Raw genomic sequence first — 16,750 nt, 5'->3', positions numbered from 1 at the left:
GGGTTTTCATCAAAGAGAGCTATAACCACACACAAGTGAGAAGGTCTGCATTATATTTGGGCCGTGATGGGTGGTTCCAAAAGCATTCTTAGGTGATTAGTTTGTGAGGTCATTTTGATTGACACTTGGCTGCTATATAACCTTTTGCCTACTATGCATGTGCTTACTCAGAATTCACTCCGTTATAATTAGATTCATGAACTTGCAGGCTTAGCCATGAGATTATGATGATGGTATAGTTATGGGCAGTACTTTCTGCGCATGCGTTTGTGGCTGGTTTAGCCAGCAGCTTTAAAGGCCTTTGTGCTCTAGGATTTAGGGTAACTTATAACTTATCTCTGGAAGGTCCTTAAGGAAGGTATTTAAGGGAAGTTTCTATGGTTACAGAGCTGGGCCTTCACTCCTGTTGCTCATGCCTGACTAGCTACCTAACACTGTTCCCACATTCTCACAAAAACCTTTCTTTGGAGCCATGTGATTTATTACTGGGTCATGAATTACACTCCAAACCTTCCCTTGCCCCCATCCCATGAGTAGAATTACAGATTTCTGCAATTCACTTGTACTATGATGGCTATAATAAAAAAGACAGAAAATAACAAGTGTTGCTGAAAACACGAAGAAACCAAAATCCTCATATATTGTCGGTGGAAATATAAAATTGTAAGGGTACTCTGGAAAAGTTTGACACTTCTTCCTTTAACATAGAGTTATATTATCTACTTGTTTTTTTTCTTTTCTATATGAAAATTTTTAAATCACAGTCTCCTCTGGTGGTGAGAGAGGGAGAAGGACCTCAAAGCAAATTATGTTTGTATTTGACCTTAATATAGCAGTACAAAATATAGCCAGTTTGAACTGTCTCAAAACAAACAAAAAGATATAGAAAAATAAGTTTTACTCTATACCATTCCTGAAACATAGTATAATAAATTAATAAATATAAACCAAATGATATATCCTGATGCCTAATACCAAATAATAAAGTCAGTTCTGCAATAGCACTGTCTTATGGATTGATAGCATGAGCTTCTGAATTAGGAAAACCTAGCTGAGAATTCAGGACCCTGCCAATTATTACTGTACGATCTTGTGAAAGTCATTTAATCCTTTCTTGGCCCCATTTTCTCTAACTAAAGAATATAGATAATTACATCACAGGCTTGTTGTGAATATTAAGAATTTACCCAAAATGCTCTGAACTGTGATGGCCACATAATTTGGGACTGATAAATGCATTTATTCTCTATAATAAATCACTGTTGGTGTTGAAGAAGCATTGGATGCATGTCAGAGGGAAACATCAGTGCCATTAGTGCTAGTCATGTGACCTTGGGCCAGTCATTTCATCTCTTCAGATCTCAGCTATCTCATCTTCAACTCTAAGATTCCTTCTGGAAATATTATACCATAGTAGCTATTTAATATTCATATATAACACAAGCCTTACTTATCTTCTCTGGCATAAAATTTAAAACTCTCTTCTTAAATAAAGGCATGCATTATGCCCAATATATGGTAAGAATATTTTTTACTATGACTCATGTCAATTTTCACTTTTTGGTAGTCAACGAGAATTTTAATATAATCTAAAATTACAATTAAATAAAGAAAAATATATTGGACAGAATTTTGTCAAAATTATTGAGACACAAGTATAATGTTTTAGAAGATTACTGTATTTAAAAAATCAAAGCAACAAGTTTGTAACTGTTCACCTACAGATCAGTTTTGACAGATGACAGTACTGATTTCACTGTGCTTTTTTATTTTTTTGTAAAATAAACAAAAAATAGGAAGCAAGAATAAAAGATGGATTTAGGTAATTCATAAAATAAACACTGGATCTCTAAATAATTTAAAGCTAAGTGGATTTGGATGGTCAAAACCAGACCTAGAAGAATCATTGTGCTCATGAAAAGGCCATATTTTTTAAGAATCTCATGATGACTAAACGATTATCATTTCCAAATTGAATGCACACGACACTTCAAGTGTATTTCTTACCTGTTGAATATATAGCTCAGAACATGCTCCGAACATAGAAAAATAGGGAACATAAACAAGTCTTTAAAATTCATATAGCCTAAAGTTTAAAATAATATTCACTCTAGAATTTCACAGAATGATCTATGTTAAAATTAACAGAAGTAATGCCATGTATTAGTAAGCAGAGCATTTCTGCTTCACCAATACTCTGTGTGTACTTGGTCTTATCAGATGTTTAGTCAATAGCTGAAACGTTTACTCACGGCCACTCAATTATAACACCAGGAAATCAGCCAATGAATAAACTGTGCTATTAATTTTCCATCAGAGATTTGTGTGTGAATGACCATGCATTTCATAGATTTAAATATCAAAAGGCTAATTATCTCTAAGGCCCCCAAAACAATCCTAAAACTGCTCACAAATGATCTTCGGCTTTCAATGCTGAAGAATACTTTCATTTCTCTATTGCATGTACTAACAGAATAGGTTTTATATATATATATATATATTAACCTCCCAAAGCAATTTCTTTCCTAAAACCTTAGAACAATAAATCCAGTTTCTTATACACAAAGATTCATTGTTTAATAAAGTAAAATATAAATTAAAAGTTTATCTTCCTAATATGTTTGATATTTAAATTACTATTTTTTCCCCCTTTTAAATGACTCTCACAAAATACCCTTATTGTGAATAAACTGACAAGGTTTCATTTTTGAACTGCCAATATGAGAACCAGTAACTTTGATTCATGAGGGCATTTCTCTTTATAAATGCAATTGACCTTCCTTTTTAAAAATGCTACGATACACACACATACATATATATACTAAACAATAAAGTTTACAGTCATACAGCTTCATGTTTTTCTTTCTTTCTTGACTTTCCTTCCTTCCTGCTGAAGATCAGAATATAGAGCCCAAATTGTCCCCTTTGACATGCAGATTACTTTGAGCTGAAGGCAATCAAGACCTAACATACTCAGGAAAAACTTTTACCTCTTCCTTAACTACCTAAAAGAACTTAGATAGAAAACCTGTACCAGAAAGACAGTTATTACTAGAAATAATTATTTTTATCTGAAAGACTTTTCTGCATGGCAGAACAAACATTTGTTTATCAAGCATCTGAGCTTCTCATACTCTGGTGAATTTCCATCCTCCCACTATGAAGTCCCAGGCCCTTATCCTTTTCTCTAGCTCAGGACTACATATAAACTGCAGCTGCATCATTGACTTTGAATCTCATGTCTTCATGGGGCTCCCATGAGAATATAATTAAAATTCTTCTCCTCCTGTTAATCTGTCTTTTGTCAATTTACTTATTAGACCCTCTCCTCCCCTGCACTGCCTTCTTGCCTCCCTCCTCTTGCCTCCCTTCTCTTCTTGCAAAAAGAACTATAAAACTTGTTTCTGGGATTTTCACTGATCTGTTTTTTTCACACAGAATTCATAAACATAGAAATGGTTTTTAACCTTGCTTAGGAACAAATTGCAACATGTTAACTGGAGAAAATTATATTCCATGATATTCCAAGTATCCTGGACTATTCATTGTCTTACATGACTTTGACTGAGTATCATTTCTGAGTGACTTGCTGCCAAAATATTAGCTGGCCCAACATATTAATGAAATGTTTTCATATATACTTCTATGAAGAAATTAGAGACTCATATATTACACCCAACTCACCTTTTATTGATGATCAAAATACACCACGAGTTTCTCAGGCTGCGCTCCTCTTGTATGACAGAGCTGTGGCACTGCCAAATTTCTCTTCAGCATATACCCTTTTATATGTTTTTCCAGTCTCACCCTCATGCACCCCTGAAATTCCCTCAGTTCAACAGGGTTTATATCATTTTCCCATTGGATGTCCATACATGCTATCACCAACAGAGACAATTCAACAATTTTACATATTTATAAAAACGCAGAAAGTACCTGGACATAGGCTCTGCAAGAGCGCTCTCTTTTCTGAAGCTGAATCCATTAAGACAGCAGATTAAACACAGAATAGAAAAAACAAGTTAGTGACAGAAGAAACAAGAAAAATAAAAGAACACATCTACACAAAACACCTTATTTTGTTGTGCACTACTTTCCAGAAGAGAATGAAAGCTAAGCAGCAGCAAATGTAAGCCGTGGCTTGAAAATAGTAGCCAACACTCTTTCAGAACAACCCGAGTGAAAACTGGATGGTGTAAAGCTGTTAATGATGGAAAGAAATCTTGGAATAAATTTAGTATAAATTAGTAAAAAATCAATATATTTCATTCATTTGAAATGATTCATTTCACATCACATCAGGTTAGTTATTAATTCATGGACCACAAATGAAGACATATGAAGTTAGATAAATTATGTCAGAAATTTGAAACCCATTTTTCAAAGATAGTACATTGTTTGTGGTTTACAAATTATAGAGATGCTTAATATGTACCACAAACTATATGTTTAAAACATACAAAAAATTCTGTTTATCAAGAAAATTGAAATGCCCATTCATTATGACTATTGGATTCTAGGGACAAATACCAAAGGATAAGTACCTTCTGATTAAAATAATGTGAACAATCTTCTGAGTTATCATTGCTTTTATTTCTTGAAAAATGTCTTTTGACAGTTTTGACCAAAAAAAAAAACAACAAACAGGTATATGTATGTATATATACATTTTAGAAACTTCTGTGGGATAAGAAACCTGTTTATGTTTATTTGTATACATAGTGATGTTTAACTGAGCAAAAGGTTAACAGTAACTCATATTTAGTTCCAAACATATTTTCCTGGTAATAAAATGAATAATTAATAAGCTTATTTGCCCTGTTTAAATAAATGACCCAAAGTTTTATAAATTAAACTGTGGTTTTCCTCCTTTTCCCTATTTTTTTCCTTTCAGTAGCCTTGATTGTCGAAGGAGAAAATTACTCAGTTTTAAGAAGCAGTTACTCTGATGCCTTTTGTGTGGCTAACACTCTCCCAACTTTAATTCATGCATTCTTCAATGAGCATAGAGCAGTTACTCCTCTAAAGAATTAAGTGAGGAATGAGTGCAAGTAAATTGCTAGTGCTGTCATCTGGATCACTGACTCGCATCTTGGTTTTGCAGGACTCTAAACCCTCCAGAATTTCAATGTGGAGCGCAATTGATTTGTAAGGAGTTGACTTTGCAAATCTGATGGGTTATAACTGCTTCAGGGAACAGTGGGATCCACAGGAAATGAGAGTGAGCCAGCAAGCATGTGAATAACCTTTGCCCTCCCATCTCCTTACCCCATCATGCAAATTAACATACAACAAACCGCATTATATAAACAATTGAAAAGAGCCAAATGGGAAACAAAAGAGAGCATTAAAAAGCTTCACAAATGGAAATTTGCCCATTACATAGTTATTTGATATAAAGAGTAGGCAAGCTGATTAGCTGTAGCCAGTTAGAATGTGTCATTAATTGCCAGCTTTACCTGATACTGTCAAACATCAACACCATTTTTAAATAAGGATACAAAGTATTGCTATAACAAGTAATGTTATGGATATGTAACATTAATAGAAATTACTACTTGCAGTACATTATGATAACAATAGCTGGCAGCAATATTCATTAATAGCATCTAGTCAGTTTGGATAATAACATTAAAATCACAGCATGCCCAGATTACATAGGCAGCTGTAGATTATATTCTATTAGGAGCTTCCTTATGATTCTATGAGGGGGCACTAAGTGACAAAAATAACTCCTTTATGCTCAGCATGAAAAAAAAAAAAACTTTAATAGCAATTTGTATCTATTAGATTAAACTGAACTATTTTCTGAGAGTGAAATTGTAGGAAAAACTGTATTTGCCATATAAAATATCAGGGTTTCCTATGTTGTACCATCATTATTAAAAAAAAATAAAAATTCTTCCATCTTGATGAGAGTCTTAGTCTAACAAGACACAAAATAACTAAACATATACATATTAAAAGACCACTCAACAGTCATTTTTCATTCTAAAGGGGAATGCTCATTTAGTAAATTCTATAGAGGCTATTAGTCTATCAGTGCCTAATTCTTGCTTTTTCAGTAAAAATTATCATGATATTCAAAGGCTTAACATTCAGTTTCAATAACTGATCATTTCTACAATAACTTTCAGTGTACACATGGCATTTGATAGTAGCAATTCTAATATCTTTTCCCTCGTGATGTTAATTTACTATGTGGTACTTTGTCACATAAATAAATTATATTCTTTACAAATATGTAAAATATGCAAAATTTATTTTATATATTTATATCAATAAACTTCTTATATAGTATATAGGTTATATACAATGTACATATATATTGCTTATGTATGTATATAACATTTATTTATATTTATAAACATAAAACATAAAATGTTTTCTGAAATTTAATAAATAAATTATTTTCATTATTTACAATTCAAATTTCCTGAAATACATTTAAATTTTTAAGTTTTAATGGTAGTAATGGAAAATCTGAGTAACTTAAATATCAAAAGAAATAAATACTAAAACCTAGTTACTGGCACCAAGTTTTTAAATGTAACATTAATTAGATTAAATTATTTATTTTTAAAATATCTATGATGGATGCTAATTTTTTTCATTGTTGCTATTTTCTAAATTTCTACCTATTAATTACATTTTATTAATTATTTTAATATAAAAGTTTGAAAAAAAAGAAACAAAATAAATTACATTTATCTTGTCAGAATTTAGCATACCAAATAGAGTAAACATTATGGAAAATAGAATTGTAAATATGTATGGAGAGATTATTATTATTATTATTTTTGGATTAAAATCCAAATAGGGTCATAATTATAATGAAATAGTGAATTGACTATATATCTAATGATGCTCTTTAAAATGATTTGATTTTATTAGAGAGAAATTAACCAAGGAAGTCTCACTGATTTTACTACAACTCTGTATATATATACATATGTATAATGTATATATATAATACATATATATGAAATATATAGTGTTATATTTTTTTTTGTGTGTATATATATATATATATACACACACACATATATATGAAATATATAAATACATATATAATCAATGTCTTTACCTTGTTCAAACTGCGTGCGGCACTGTCTTTTCCACCTGGGGTTAAGTTCCTGAGTTGTACATCAAGGAGGCCGACCAGCTGATCCATGGCACGGACAGAATAGGTGATGTCTCCAGCATTCAAATGATTTCTTGTTTGTTCAGCCAACTCTCGAGCAATGTTGGCAGCTGTCTCTCCAGATTTCAACTGCAATTTTGAAAACAGAATTAAGAAGGAAAGAGATCTTAAATAAGTAATTTTATTGGTCTCCATAGACTATTGTTTTGCATATAAGTTATAATCTTTGAGCCATGAAAAAATTATTAAACTCCATCTTCACCTAGAATACATTCCCCGAGTGTTCCTGCTAATATATCTTTTTCTACAATACCTGACTTGAAATTCATGCCTTTTACTAAGCTCCTCCTGAGAAATCTCACTTTGAAAACTTGTTCTCACCTTAATTATCCATTTGGGTGGTTAAGTCTGTTTACCCTATGATTTTTCTCTGTGAGTTTCTAAATTGAATGTTGATGAGTTTGCATTTGAATCCCCAACCATATTCTAAGTTCTAAGAGGCAAGTACAAATTTTCCATTGTGCCTAATTTAGTACTTAGTACACAATGAATACCTACCATCTGCTAAGCTATGTGAAAATTTTATCCCAAATAAAATCCCTGCTTTTCAAAGTGATCTTCATCTTCTTACCCACTAAATAAGAGATTTTGCTCCCAATGCACTAGTAGCAAACTATTGCTCTTTTTAGAATTTTCCTTTTCTGAAACGATATGCTGATCTTTCAGCATATTCAAGTATATTCTATAAGAATATTTCAAAATGTCAAAACTCCAAAGATGTTCAAAGAGATAAAAGCTAATACCTCATGATCACATGAGAATATTTGATAGCTCTGGGTGATAAGAAGGTAGAGATATCTTTTACTGTTACAACTTAAAATAGTGTCATTAAGAAGATTTCAACCTGGCATATGAAGTTAGAAAATAATTTAGGAAATGCTTCTCTAAAGAAGAATGTTTAATCTGAGATGAAATGGAAAAGAAGGAATTGGGTTGGGATGAAGGTTGGGGGACCAGGCAGAGAGAACCACGTTTAGCAGGAAGGGACGTGGAGTTTTAGGGAAACTGCACAAAGGGCATTGTAACTGGGGTTTAGGCAGCTGGAGAGCTGAGCAAGGAGCAGATTAAGTAGTCCCCCTTTGGATGATGAAGATTTTGGGAATTGTGCTAAGAGCAAGGGAAGGGACTGAAGTATCTAAACACGAGTGGTCTTATTGATTTATATTTGAAACCAAAGTCAGGAGAATGAATTAGAGGGTTCAGGAGTGAATGAAAGGAAACCTGCTGTGAGGCCATATCAGTAGAAGCTGTTGTGGATTAGGATAGCAGCAGTGGAACAAAGGAAAAAGTGGCCTGACTTAGAGATTCGTAGATACACAAATAGGACTAATGTCTGGATGTGGGAAGGGAAGGAAAAGAAGGCACAGAGAGTAATGCCTAGGTTTCTTGTTTACATGACTCAATGGTGGTGACCTTAACTGGATTCTCCCATAGTCGCTGTGACCTCAATATTGATGGCTCAGGTAAAGGATGCCTTTCCAGACCAGATCTTCACTGACCATATTCTGTACAGTGGCATCCAGAAGCTACTACTCTGCTGTCTTTCTGATAACTCTATTTATTTCTCTCACCACATGGACAGTAATTATTTTATTTCCATATAAATATATACACAAACCTTTAATCTACCTTGTCTCCTATGCAAAGAAACAAGACTGAAATAAAGTTATTCTACATATCCTAGCTTACAGACCTCATTAAAATGTCTAGTTCTAACATTTCTTTTACTAAATTCTACTAAAATTATTCCTCAGAAATAAGCACATGCATACTGAGAAATCTTATGAGTTTTCAGAGGATTAGTAAATTAATGCCTGTATTGAAATGGTGAGATTTTATCTAGAACTTGAATAGGTTAGGGGAAATCCTGCAGCATTAGTTAGGGATGATAATTATGACAGAAATGGATACTATTTACATTTCAAATTTTGAAACAGTAAAAATAATTTTCTCTGAAGTAAGCTTGACATTTTATGAGATTTATTACATCAAACATTAATCAGGTGCCAAGACAATTCACAAAGGAGTTACTCAGAGTGTTTGAGTATATGGCTAGTATTTCATTGAAAGATATCCCTGTTTTGCTATAAATTTTAGTCAGGTAGGTATGTAAACAATTAAATGCTTCTATTTTACAATTTAAAGTAGGCTAAATAAGTCTAAAGTCTTGGAAACTCCATCAATCTCCAATAAATCAAGAAGCAATTTACTTTCATTTCATCTTATATCTATGGAGATTTAAAGAATGAGAAATTAAAATATAGGTGACAGAATTCAAAATAGTTTTCCAGGGCAAATAACTGGCTTATTTGACATTATAAAAAAGTTACAATATTTTCTAAGTTTCCACGTCCTTCTTGTAAAAATGCAAGAAAAACCCTACTTATCTCAAAAATCATGTAGCATGTGTACAAACAAAAGACACTTTAGTTTGCTAGAAATAGACTGTTCCCCTGGAACAATTCAGGCATTTCTTTTCCAAATAATAATTGGACCAGGTAATGAAGTAGAAAGCACATCTCACTTTAAATGTAAATAAATATAGAAGCTATTTAAAACTGTAATCTCAGAATTTTTAATAAAAAAAGACTGGAGAGATTATAAGGTGCAATAAACTCTTTAAAGGTATCTGAGATATAAATATAAACAAGTTTTTGAAAATTTGAGTTTAAGCCAGAGACTATAATTTGGGGAAGCAGACATTTAAAAAGGTGAGAAAATAGGATATTTTGCTATATATGTTTGAGAAGGCAGAGCTCTGAACTGATCACTTGGCTTTCAATAAAAACTGAAGAAATATTTTTAAAACATCAGTATGAAGACAGATCTACCTATTTTTCTATCCATCCATTTGTTTTTGTACCTACTTTTCCTTCCATCTATCGATCCATTCATCCATCCATCCATCCATCCGTCCATCCGTCTATCCATCTACCTATCAATCTTTCTCTCTTCCTCTCTCTTCCTGCCCTTCTCCTCCTCTATTGTTGTTAGGGTAAAGGTCTCTTTATGTACAGCTTTTGCCTTTCCCTTTTTGTATCAATTATGTTTTTTTATTTAATCTCATCATTAAAGCATTCTGGATAGTTTGTAATAAATTTCTTCATGATATTCTAACTATTAAAGTTAGTGAAATGTAATCCATTGTCTATTACCACACAAAATTTAATCTATAATTTTACAAGTATATAAGTGGCCTGGATTCATTTGTGAGTCAGAAACCATCAAGATTTTTTGACTGTTTTCCCCCTCTTGGCCTGACTGCAGGGGAAAGAGCATAGCTCATTTCTTAACAAAAATGAAAATACAAAGTTTGCTCTTTCCAACTAAAGTAAGCATCCTGTCCACTTATTTGTATAAACTTGCTGTCTACAATGCCTGACATACAGTGAATAAATCATATCGATAATGAAATGAATGGTCCTCCCCATGGTATAGATGTGGACTGTGATCCAGAGGTTTAAAGTCCTCAGGAATCTCCCAGAAGCACTATAAAGCCATAAAGGAGTTGCCTCACACTCTAGGGTACACTCATCCACAAACCCTCGAGGAGGGGAAACTGAACACACTGTTTAAATAAGAGAATCGCCCTCTCCTTTATTTTTTCATCAATGCTTTCACTGAGGGTAAAAAGTGTCCCTTTATAAAAGTCTGAAGTTAATAGAACTACAATGGGGGAAGGAAGGGAAAAAAATGAATGATTAAAAGATACCTATTTCACTTTGATTTTTCTACATGGCATTAAAAAATCTATTATATTAGAAGTGGAGAGGTCAAAGCAGAAGAAAGGGGATGGGACAAGAAAAAGGAAGGAGAAAGGAAAGGGGCAATGGAGGGAAAAAGGAGAGGATGATGGGAAAGGTAGGAGGGGTGAGAGAAGGGGAGGGAAAAGCTGAGAACTATGTTGGGTACTTTCCATTGGCTAGTTCAAGGCCATTTTCCACCCTCCTCCATCTTGCCCTCTGACTTAGAAAGTAGACTCGCATGACTGTTATTAAGAGCACTCATCTTTCTTGGCTTCTGTTTGGGTTTGGCCAATAGGGAGGTTGGGAAGGTGAAGAGGGAGGAGGGAGAGCAAGATCAGAATATTTATCCCCCTAAATCTCTTTCTCAAAAATTGCCTGAGGCTAGGCTGTGTCTCTCAGCTATAGGTCATCTTCCCTTTCCAGGACATTCTGCTTCCAGTTTTTCAGCACTCCTTGGATCCAGCAACCATCACTGCAAACAAACCCTCTTTCAATGTCCCATCTGTTTGTTGTTGGGACTCTGCCATTGAGAGAGGAAATGAGCAAAGGTATGAATTCAGAGAAAGATGCTTTAGAGAAGAGGGAGAGAAAATATGGACAAACAACGCTGAACACTGTATACTAATTCTCTCTTGGAGGTTTACAATGTTAATATTTAAAAGTGTTGGAGTTTTGTCATAAAGAAACGTGTTCAACTACTATTTATATTCAATGAGAAGCAAAAATATTTGGAGGTATGAGGGACACACTAGGTAAAAGGGTAGACAAAAGTGAAGAGACACTAGGTCAGTGACAGTGTACTATAAAGGTAATCATAATCTAGTCACAGTTTAATCAGCATTGTGGCTAAACACGATGTCCTGCTAAAGGCAGACCCAGCTAAAACGTCAGCTCTAACACTAACCTCGAGTTAGTTACAGAGGCCAATTTGTTGTGCTCTGAAGCCTCCTGTTACACTTTGAAGATTTTATAAATTTATAAGTAATAAAGCTAAGGTATTTATTATAAATTCCAATTGCCTAAATTCCATAATCTTAATATCCTTGTAATATAATTTTGTACACTCTACAGGATAAAACAAATGTTCTGGAAGAACAGAACATATTTGTTCTAAAACCAAAGCATCCCATCTATAAATCAAATGGGCAACAACAGCTGTCTGGTCTTTGCAAGGAATTATCTCTTTTGTCATAAGATTAACAGGTCCCACAGAGGAAAGAAAGGAAATAAGCATCATTATCAGTTAAAGTCACCCAGGAATTTCTGCAATGAGATAGTCCAACTACATTCAGGAATCATCTTGAAAACTACTCAGCTTTCTAGGTGGATTATTACTGAATTAATATTAACCCCTGGGCTATATTGTGTAGGGAGTATTTTTTAAAAGTTGCTAATGTAAGGAGATATGCTTCTGATCTCAATCTGATAACATCCAGCAAGAGTTATTTGCCCTGGGTTCTGAGCTACATTGTAATAAAATAAAAGGACATAAAAACAGTGGCAGGAACAGTGCTGAAATTGGAGAAGCATCATTATGAATAGTAACAAGTATGGGAATGCATATGTAAGAGGGAAACTAGAGTCAATATAACCACCGTTCTTCCATGATTTAGGGTAAATAGATAGTTATGGCTCATCTGCTAGATGATCTACTGGGTATATATTTATGGATTATTATACAGTATATTATTGAGGATCAGCCTGGTTAAAAACAAATAGAGAAAAGAGCAAATGGCAGAGACAGGCTTTTAGTAAGGCCATCATTTGTATATTTCTCAGGAAAAATCTCTTTCAGAAATTCCTTAGCATAGCTAATGTGCCATAGAAGAACTCTCCATTTTAGGAGTGCATAAATCCACACAAATTGCTATAATAAGGATTCATCCCATAGCCCTTTTGGCATAAATGCACATCTGGTCTCTGTTTGTAATGAAATCAATTCAAAGCCCCACAGTGCATTAATAATAAAAATGTTCAACATATTGCAACCAAATAAGCCCTGCAAATTTGAGTCTGCAAGATTCTGTCACAAATGTGCAGACTTTTAATACTGATAAATGATTAGGTCACAGAACATTTATCAAATGGCTTATGATTCTAAAGGTAGAATTTTTAAAATTATGATTATTATTTCCACAGGAAAATCCATATGTGTGTATGCTAGAAGCTTTTGCTTGCTTTATATATCTCTTGGACCTTCATATCTGTAGTTCACAACACCATATAACTATTATTATTAATGAAAATATTATAAGCAATATTACCTGGCCTAGAAGTTCATGGATTTGCCCTTTAAGAATAACAAATTCCAGAATTAGGTCATAGCATCTCAAAGGTTGTCATTAAATCTTAAATTAAAATGGGAGAACTGTTCCACATTAGTTTTCAAATTTTTTTTTGACTCCTGTTTATAGCAGTTATAATCAACAACAGAGGATCTAAGTTTGGCAAAGCCTTCCTTGTCAGTCATGTGATTTACCTTTTGTGTTATATGGTTGACCCAAGGAGAAGAACAGTTGCTAAGATCTGGTCCTTGGGGATCCCAGATTCCATCAGGAGCCAGGCATAGATAAGTTGATACTCCTAAAATAATGAGAGAAAGAGGCCTGTTTCATATATTCAAATCATCTTTCTTACAAAGATTGCATATCCACATTATGTTTAAATACGAGCAAAGGCAAAAATTAGATCATTAAAAAGAGATAATGTCCATTAAAACACCATGTACAGTACCTGGCAAGCAACTGGCTTTGGAGAAACATAATACAAAAACAAAAAAACATTTAACATTTTTAAAGCACTTGCTAACAACTATGCCAGGTATAGGGAATAATTTCATGAATTAAATAGACGTAGTACCTGTCTCCATGGAGCTTATTGCTTGAAGTTTTCAGAAGCAAGGTAGCAACTGAGTTGTAAAGAAATCACTTTGCAGGTTTTTCAGGAAAACAATGTGAGAAAGGGCATTTTAGGTGGAGGAAACATATGCTGTCTTTGGGAAACTTTGAGTGTTTGGACTGAGGTCTACTGGATAGGGGAGGTGTTTTTACTGGAATTGGAAAGGTAGGCAAAACCAGATCATGAACTCCCTTGTCTGTCATGTATGCGTGCTGGAAAATCAATGAAAAACATTAAGCAGATGAGAGAAATGAGCTTATTAAGGTTTTAGAAAGATAATTGTGGAAGCATCGTGGAATATGAATTTGGGGGAGCCACGCCGAGGTTGTGAGGAAGCTATTGCAATAATTTAAGTGGGAGACTGTAAGCCCCAACAGCAGCACAGCAGAGGAGACAGAGAAAGGTAAAAATAAGACTGAAGCGTATGGACAGTCACATGGGAGGGTTTCAGAAGGTTTCCTTTAAATCTCTTCCCAGTTTTTAAGAACAATAACGACTTATTTCTGAATGCTTTGTAGTTTAAAAAGTGCTTTCAGATAAAGTATTTCACTAGCCTTCACAACAAATGTCTAAAGGAGGGGGGCTGTAATTATCTCAATGAGAAGAGAACTGAGGCCTAGCACTCAGGGGACAGTGCTAAAGACTGAAGGTTTCTAACTGTTTTCTGATTCCATTACCATGGAAAATTTTAGAACTAAACATTGCCCCCCTTCGCAAGAGGAAGGTAGATTTCTGAATAGTTTTAAACACTGTTGAAAAAAAAATTAAATGCGCACTTTTGTAAAAACCAACATACCTCTGGTCTTCCCATCACTTCATATATCATGGATTTCAGAATGAAATCCATTGGAACTTTTCTAAGAGAAACCTGCTTCCTTCGAGTAACCAAATCAATAACACCCGAAAAAAGAGTCCCTAAGGATACCAGCATAGTAATGTCTATTCTGTATTTGTTTTATTCACATATTTTATGAAATAATGGAGATGTTATTCATTGTATTAGGTAGTTTTATGAAAATCAATGTATGTAATAATAAAAAATCAAAATATTTCTGGTTTAAAAATTGTACATAATAATATGGTTACCACTTGTGGATATTATGAATCATATTTGTAAAAAAGGAGGGGCAAAGAGCTATTTAGTTCTTAACTATCCCTTAGTGAAAACAATGTAGGATTGCTCTCACTAGTGGATGCTGAGTAGGTAGGATGCTGGCATCTGATCCTGGACAATTATCATTCACATAGGAACCTTTGACTATTAAAGGACAGCTATTATGACTGGAAAAAAAGAACATTTGTCTACTAACATGGAAGTCCTTAACCTCATTTTCTTCAATCAACATCTAAGGCTGGTGACAAACATGAGCACTGGCCCCCATCCATCCAGTGATCCTCTCTGGGCTGTTGCAAAGAAGAGCTGGTTCTCAGGACTAGTCAAGACATCTACAGCCTAACTGTAATTCCACTCAGAGACTACATGCCATTGGTAAAAAGTACTGATCTCATATGTATTCCCATCAAATTCTCACCATGACTTCTTCAGAATGCATTTTCAAACTCTGAAAATACATTGCTTTAAATTGTGACTTAGATGGATTCAGAATTTAATCAAATGTGAAGGAAAAAAAAAAAAAAAGATGCTAGAAAAGCAAGCCAAAGCAATCATACACGTTTAGCTTAGCTCTGTATGATATACTTACCTATAGTTCCCGTGGGGCATGGCTGTTTTGCCATCTGTCCTTGACGGGTCTTAAACCACATGATTTCTCGGGCTTCCACAGCATCACAGCTCTCTTCCAGAGCTGGGATTTGAGATGATGCTGATGGAAGGTGTGTGGTAATATCATCGAGCACTTCAACAGCTGGAGACGGGGTGCTAGTACTCCAGTTTTTTCTTCCTGACACTGATGGGGTGGTACTCCTGCCTGTACTCCCAGTTGTGGTCCGAAGGGTGGTACTGGTGGTGGTGCTTCCCATGCCAAGAGGTCCTGTAGTAGAAATTTCTGAAATAAAATTCAAAAGAAAACTCCTGCATTGCTTGTTCATGGTAGGACCTCGAGATGTCCTAATATTTAAAAAAAAAAAAAAGTTTGAAAATCCAGAGTCTTAAACATGGGAAAAATAAGCCAATACCAAGGTATCAGAGCGGCACTTGGGTGCCAAGACAGCCATTTGATCAATGCCAAACACAGGTTTGTTTATGGTTCTTCTCAACTCAAATCACAGAAAACAAAATTATAGCACATCTCAACATTTCAGTAAGCTACTTAATGCTTTCCTGCCTTTTATACAATTAGAGGATTAAAACTTAAAGCCATCTCCTTAGAATTTTTAAATGTGGTATAGAAAGGAAGAAAGCACATACAATATTCTTTTCACATTAAGTATAACATGAGTTTCTAAGATGCAGCAAATAGAGGAGAGGCAAAAAAATCATCATTTAAAATGCTCATGAGCTAAAAAGTAAAATGCAATGATGAATACAGTCTCTTTAACATAGAGTAGCTTCATGGTCTACTCTGATGCCCTTAGAAATGACCCATCTTATCAAAACTTTCAAATTTAGTAGTGTAAAATATAAGTAGTTTCCAATTAGTTGTGTTCATAAACTATTTTCTAAGTAGATTATTTTTTAATAATGTACTCCAAATTCCAACTAAAAGTGATTAGGGTCAATGACCACATATGACAGGCAATTAAATCAATAATATAACCGAAAGAATATCCTAAACATACTATGGAAATAATCGCTGCAGAGAATCATCTTTCTGAGAATATATTCTTCATATTCCCATCCTAGGAATGCAAGTGTATACACATACATATACCACATTCTTAACTGTAAGATTTGAAATTACTAGTCTTAACCTCACTTAGTGGCAATAAATCATAGGGGCAT

At 34.1% G+C, this 16,750-nt stretch overlaps 1 protein-coding gene across 13 annotated transcripts in view; it reads right to left on the bottom strand.

Annotated features, from left to right (window-relative positions):
* ADGRL3 (adhesion G protein-coupled receptor L3) overlaps window positions 1-16,750 on the bottom strand; it is a 726,915-nt gene that overhangs the window by 126,798 nt on the left and 583,367 nt on the right. For 8 of the 13 annotated variants that reach the window (XM_039845304.1, XM_039845303.1, XM_039845305.1 and 5 more), the window contains 4 exons: window positions 15,552-15,854; window positions 13,430-13,533; window positions 7,088-7,273; window positions 3,937-3,975 (listed from right to left, as the gene is read on the bottom strand). In XM_039845304.1, coding sequence (XP_039701238.1) covers window positions 3,937-3,975; window positions 7,088-7,273; window positions 13,430-13,533; window positions 15,552-15,854 — 632 coding nt within the window. The remainder of the gene's footprint in view (window positions 1-3,936; window positions 3,976-7,087; window positions 7,274-13,429; window positions 13,534-15,551; window positions 15,855-16,750) is intronic. The other 5 variants (XM_039845316.1, XM_039845306.1, XM_039845307.1 and 2 more) reach the window with 3 other exon arrangements.

This window comes from Pteropus medius, unplaced genomic scaffold (assembly GCF_902729225.1).
Source record: "Pteropus medius unplaced genomic scaffold, Ma_sr-lr_union100, whole genome shotgun sequence".
Taxonomy (NCBI): Eukaryota; Metazoa; Chordata; class Mammalia; order Chiroptera; family Pteropodidae; genus Pteropus; species Pteropus medius.
Note: the sequence above shows the minus strand (reverse complement) of the source record. Positions and strands in the feature narration are given on the sequence as shown.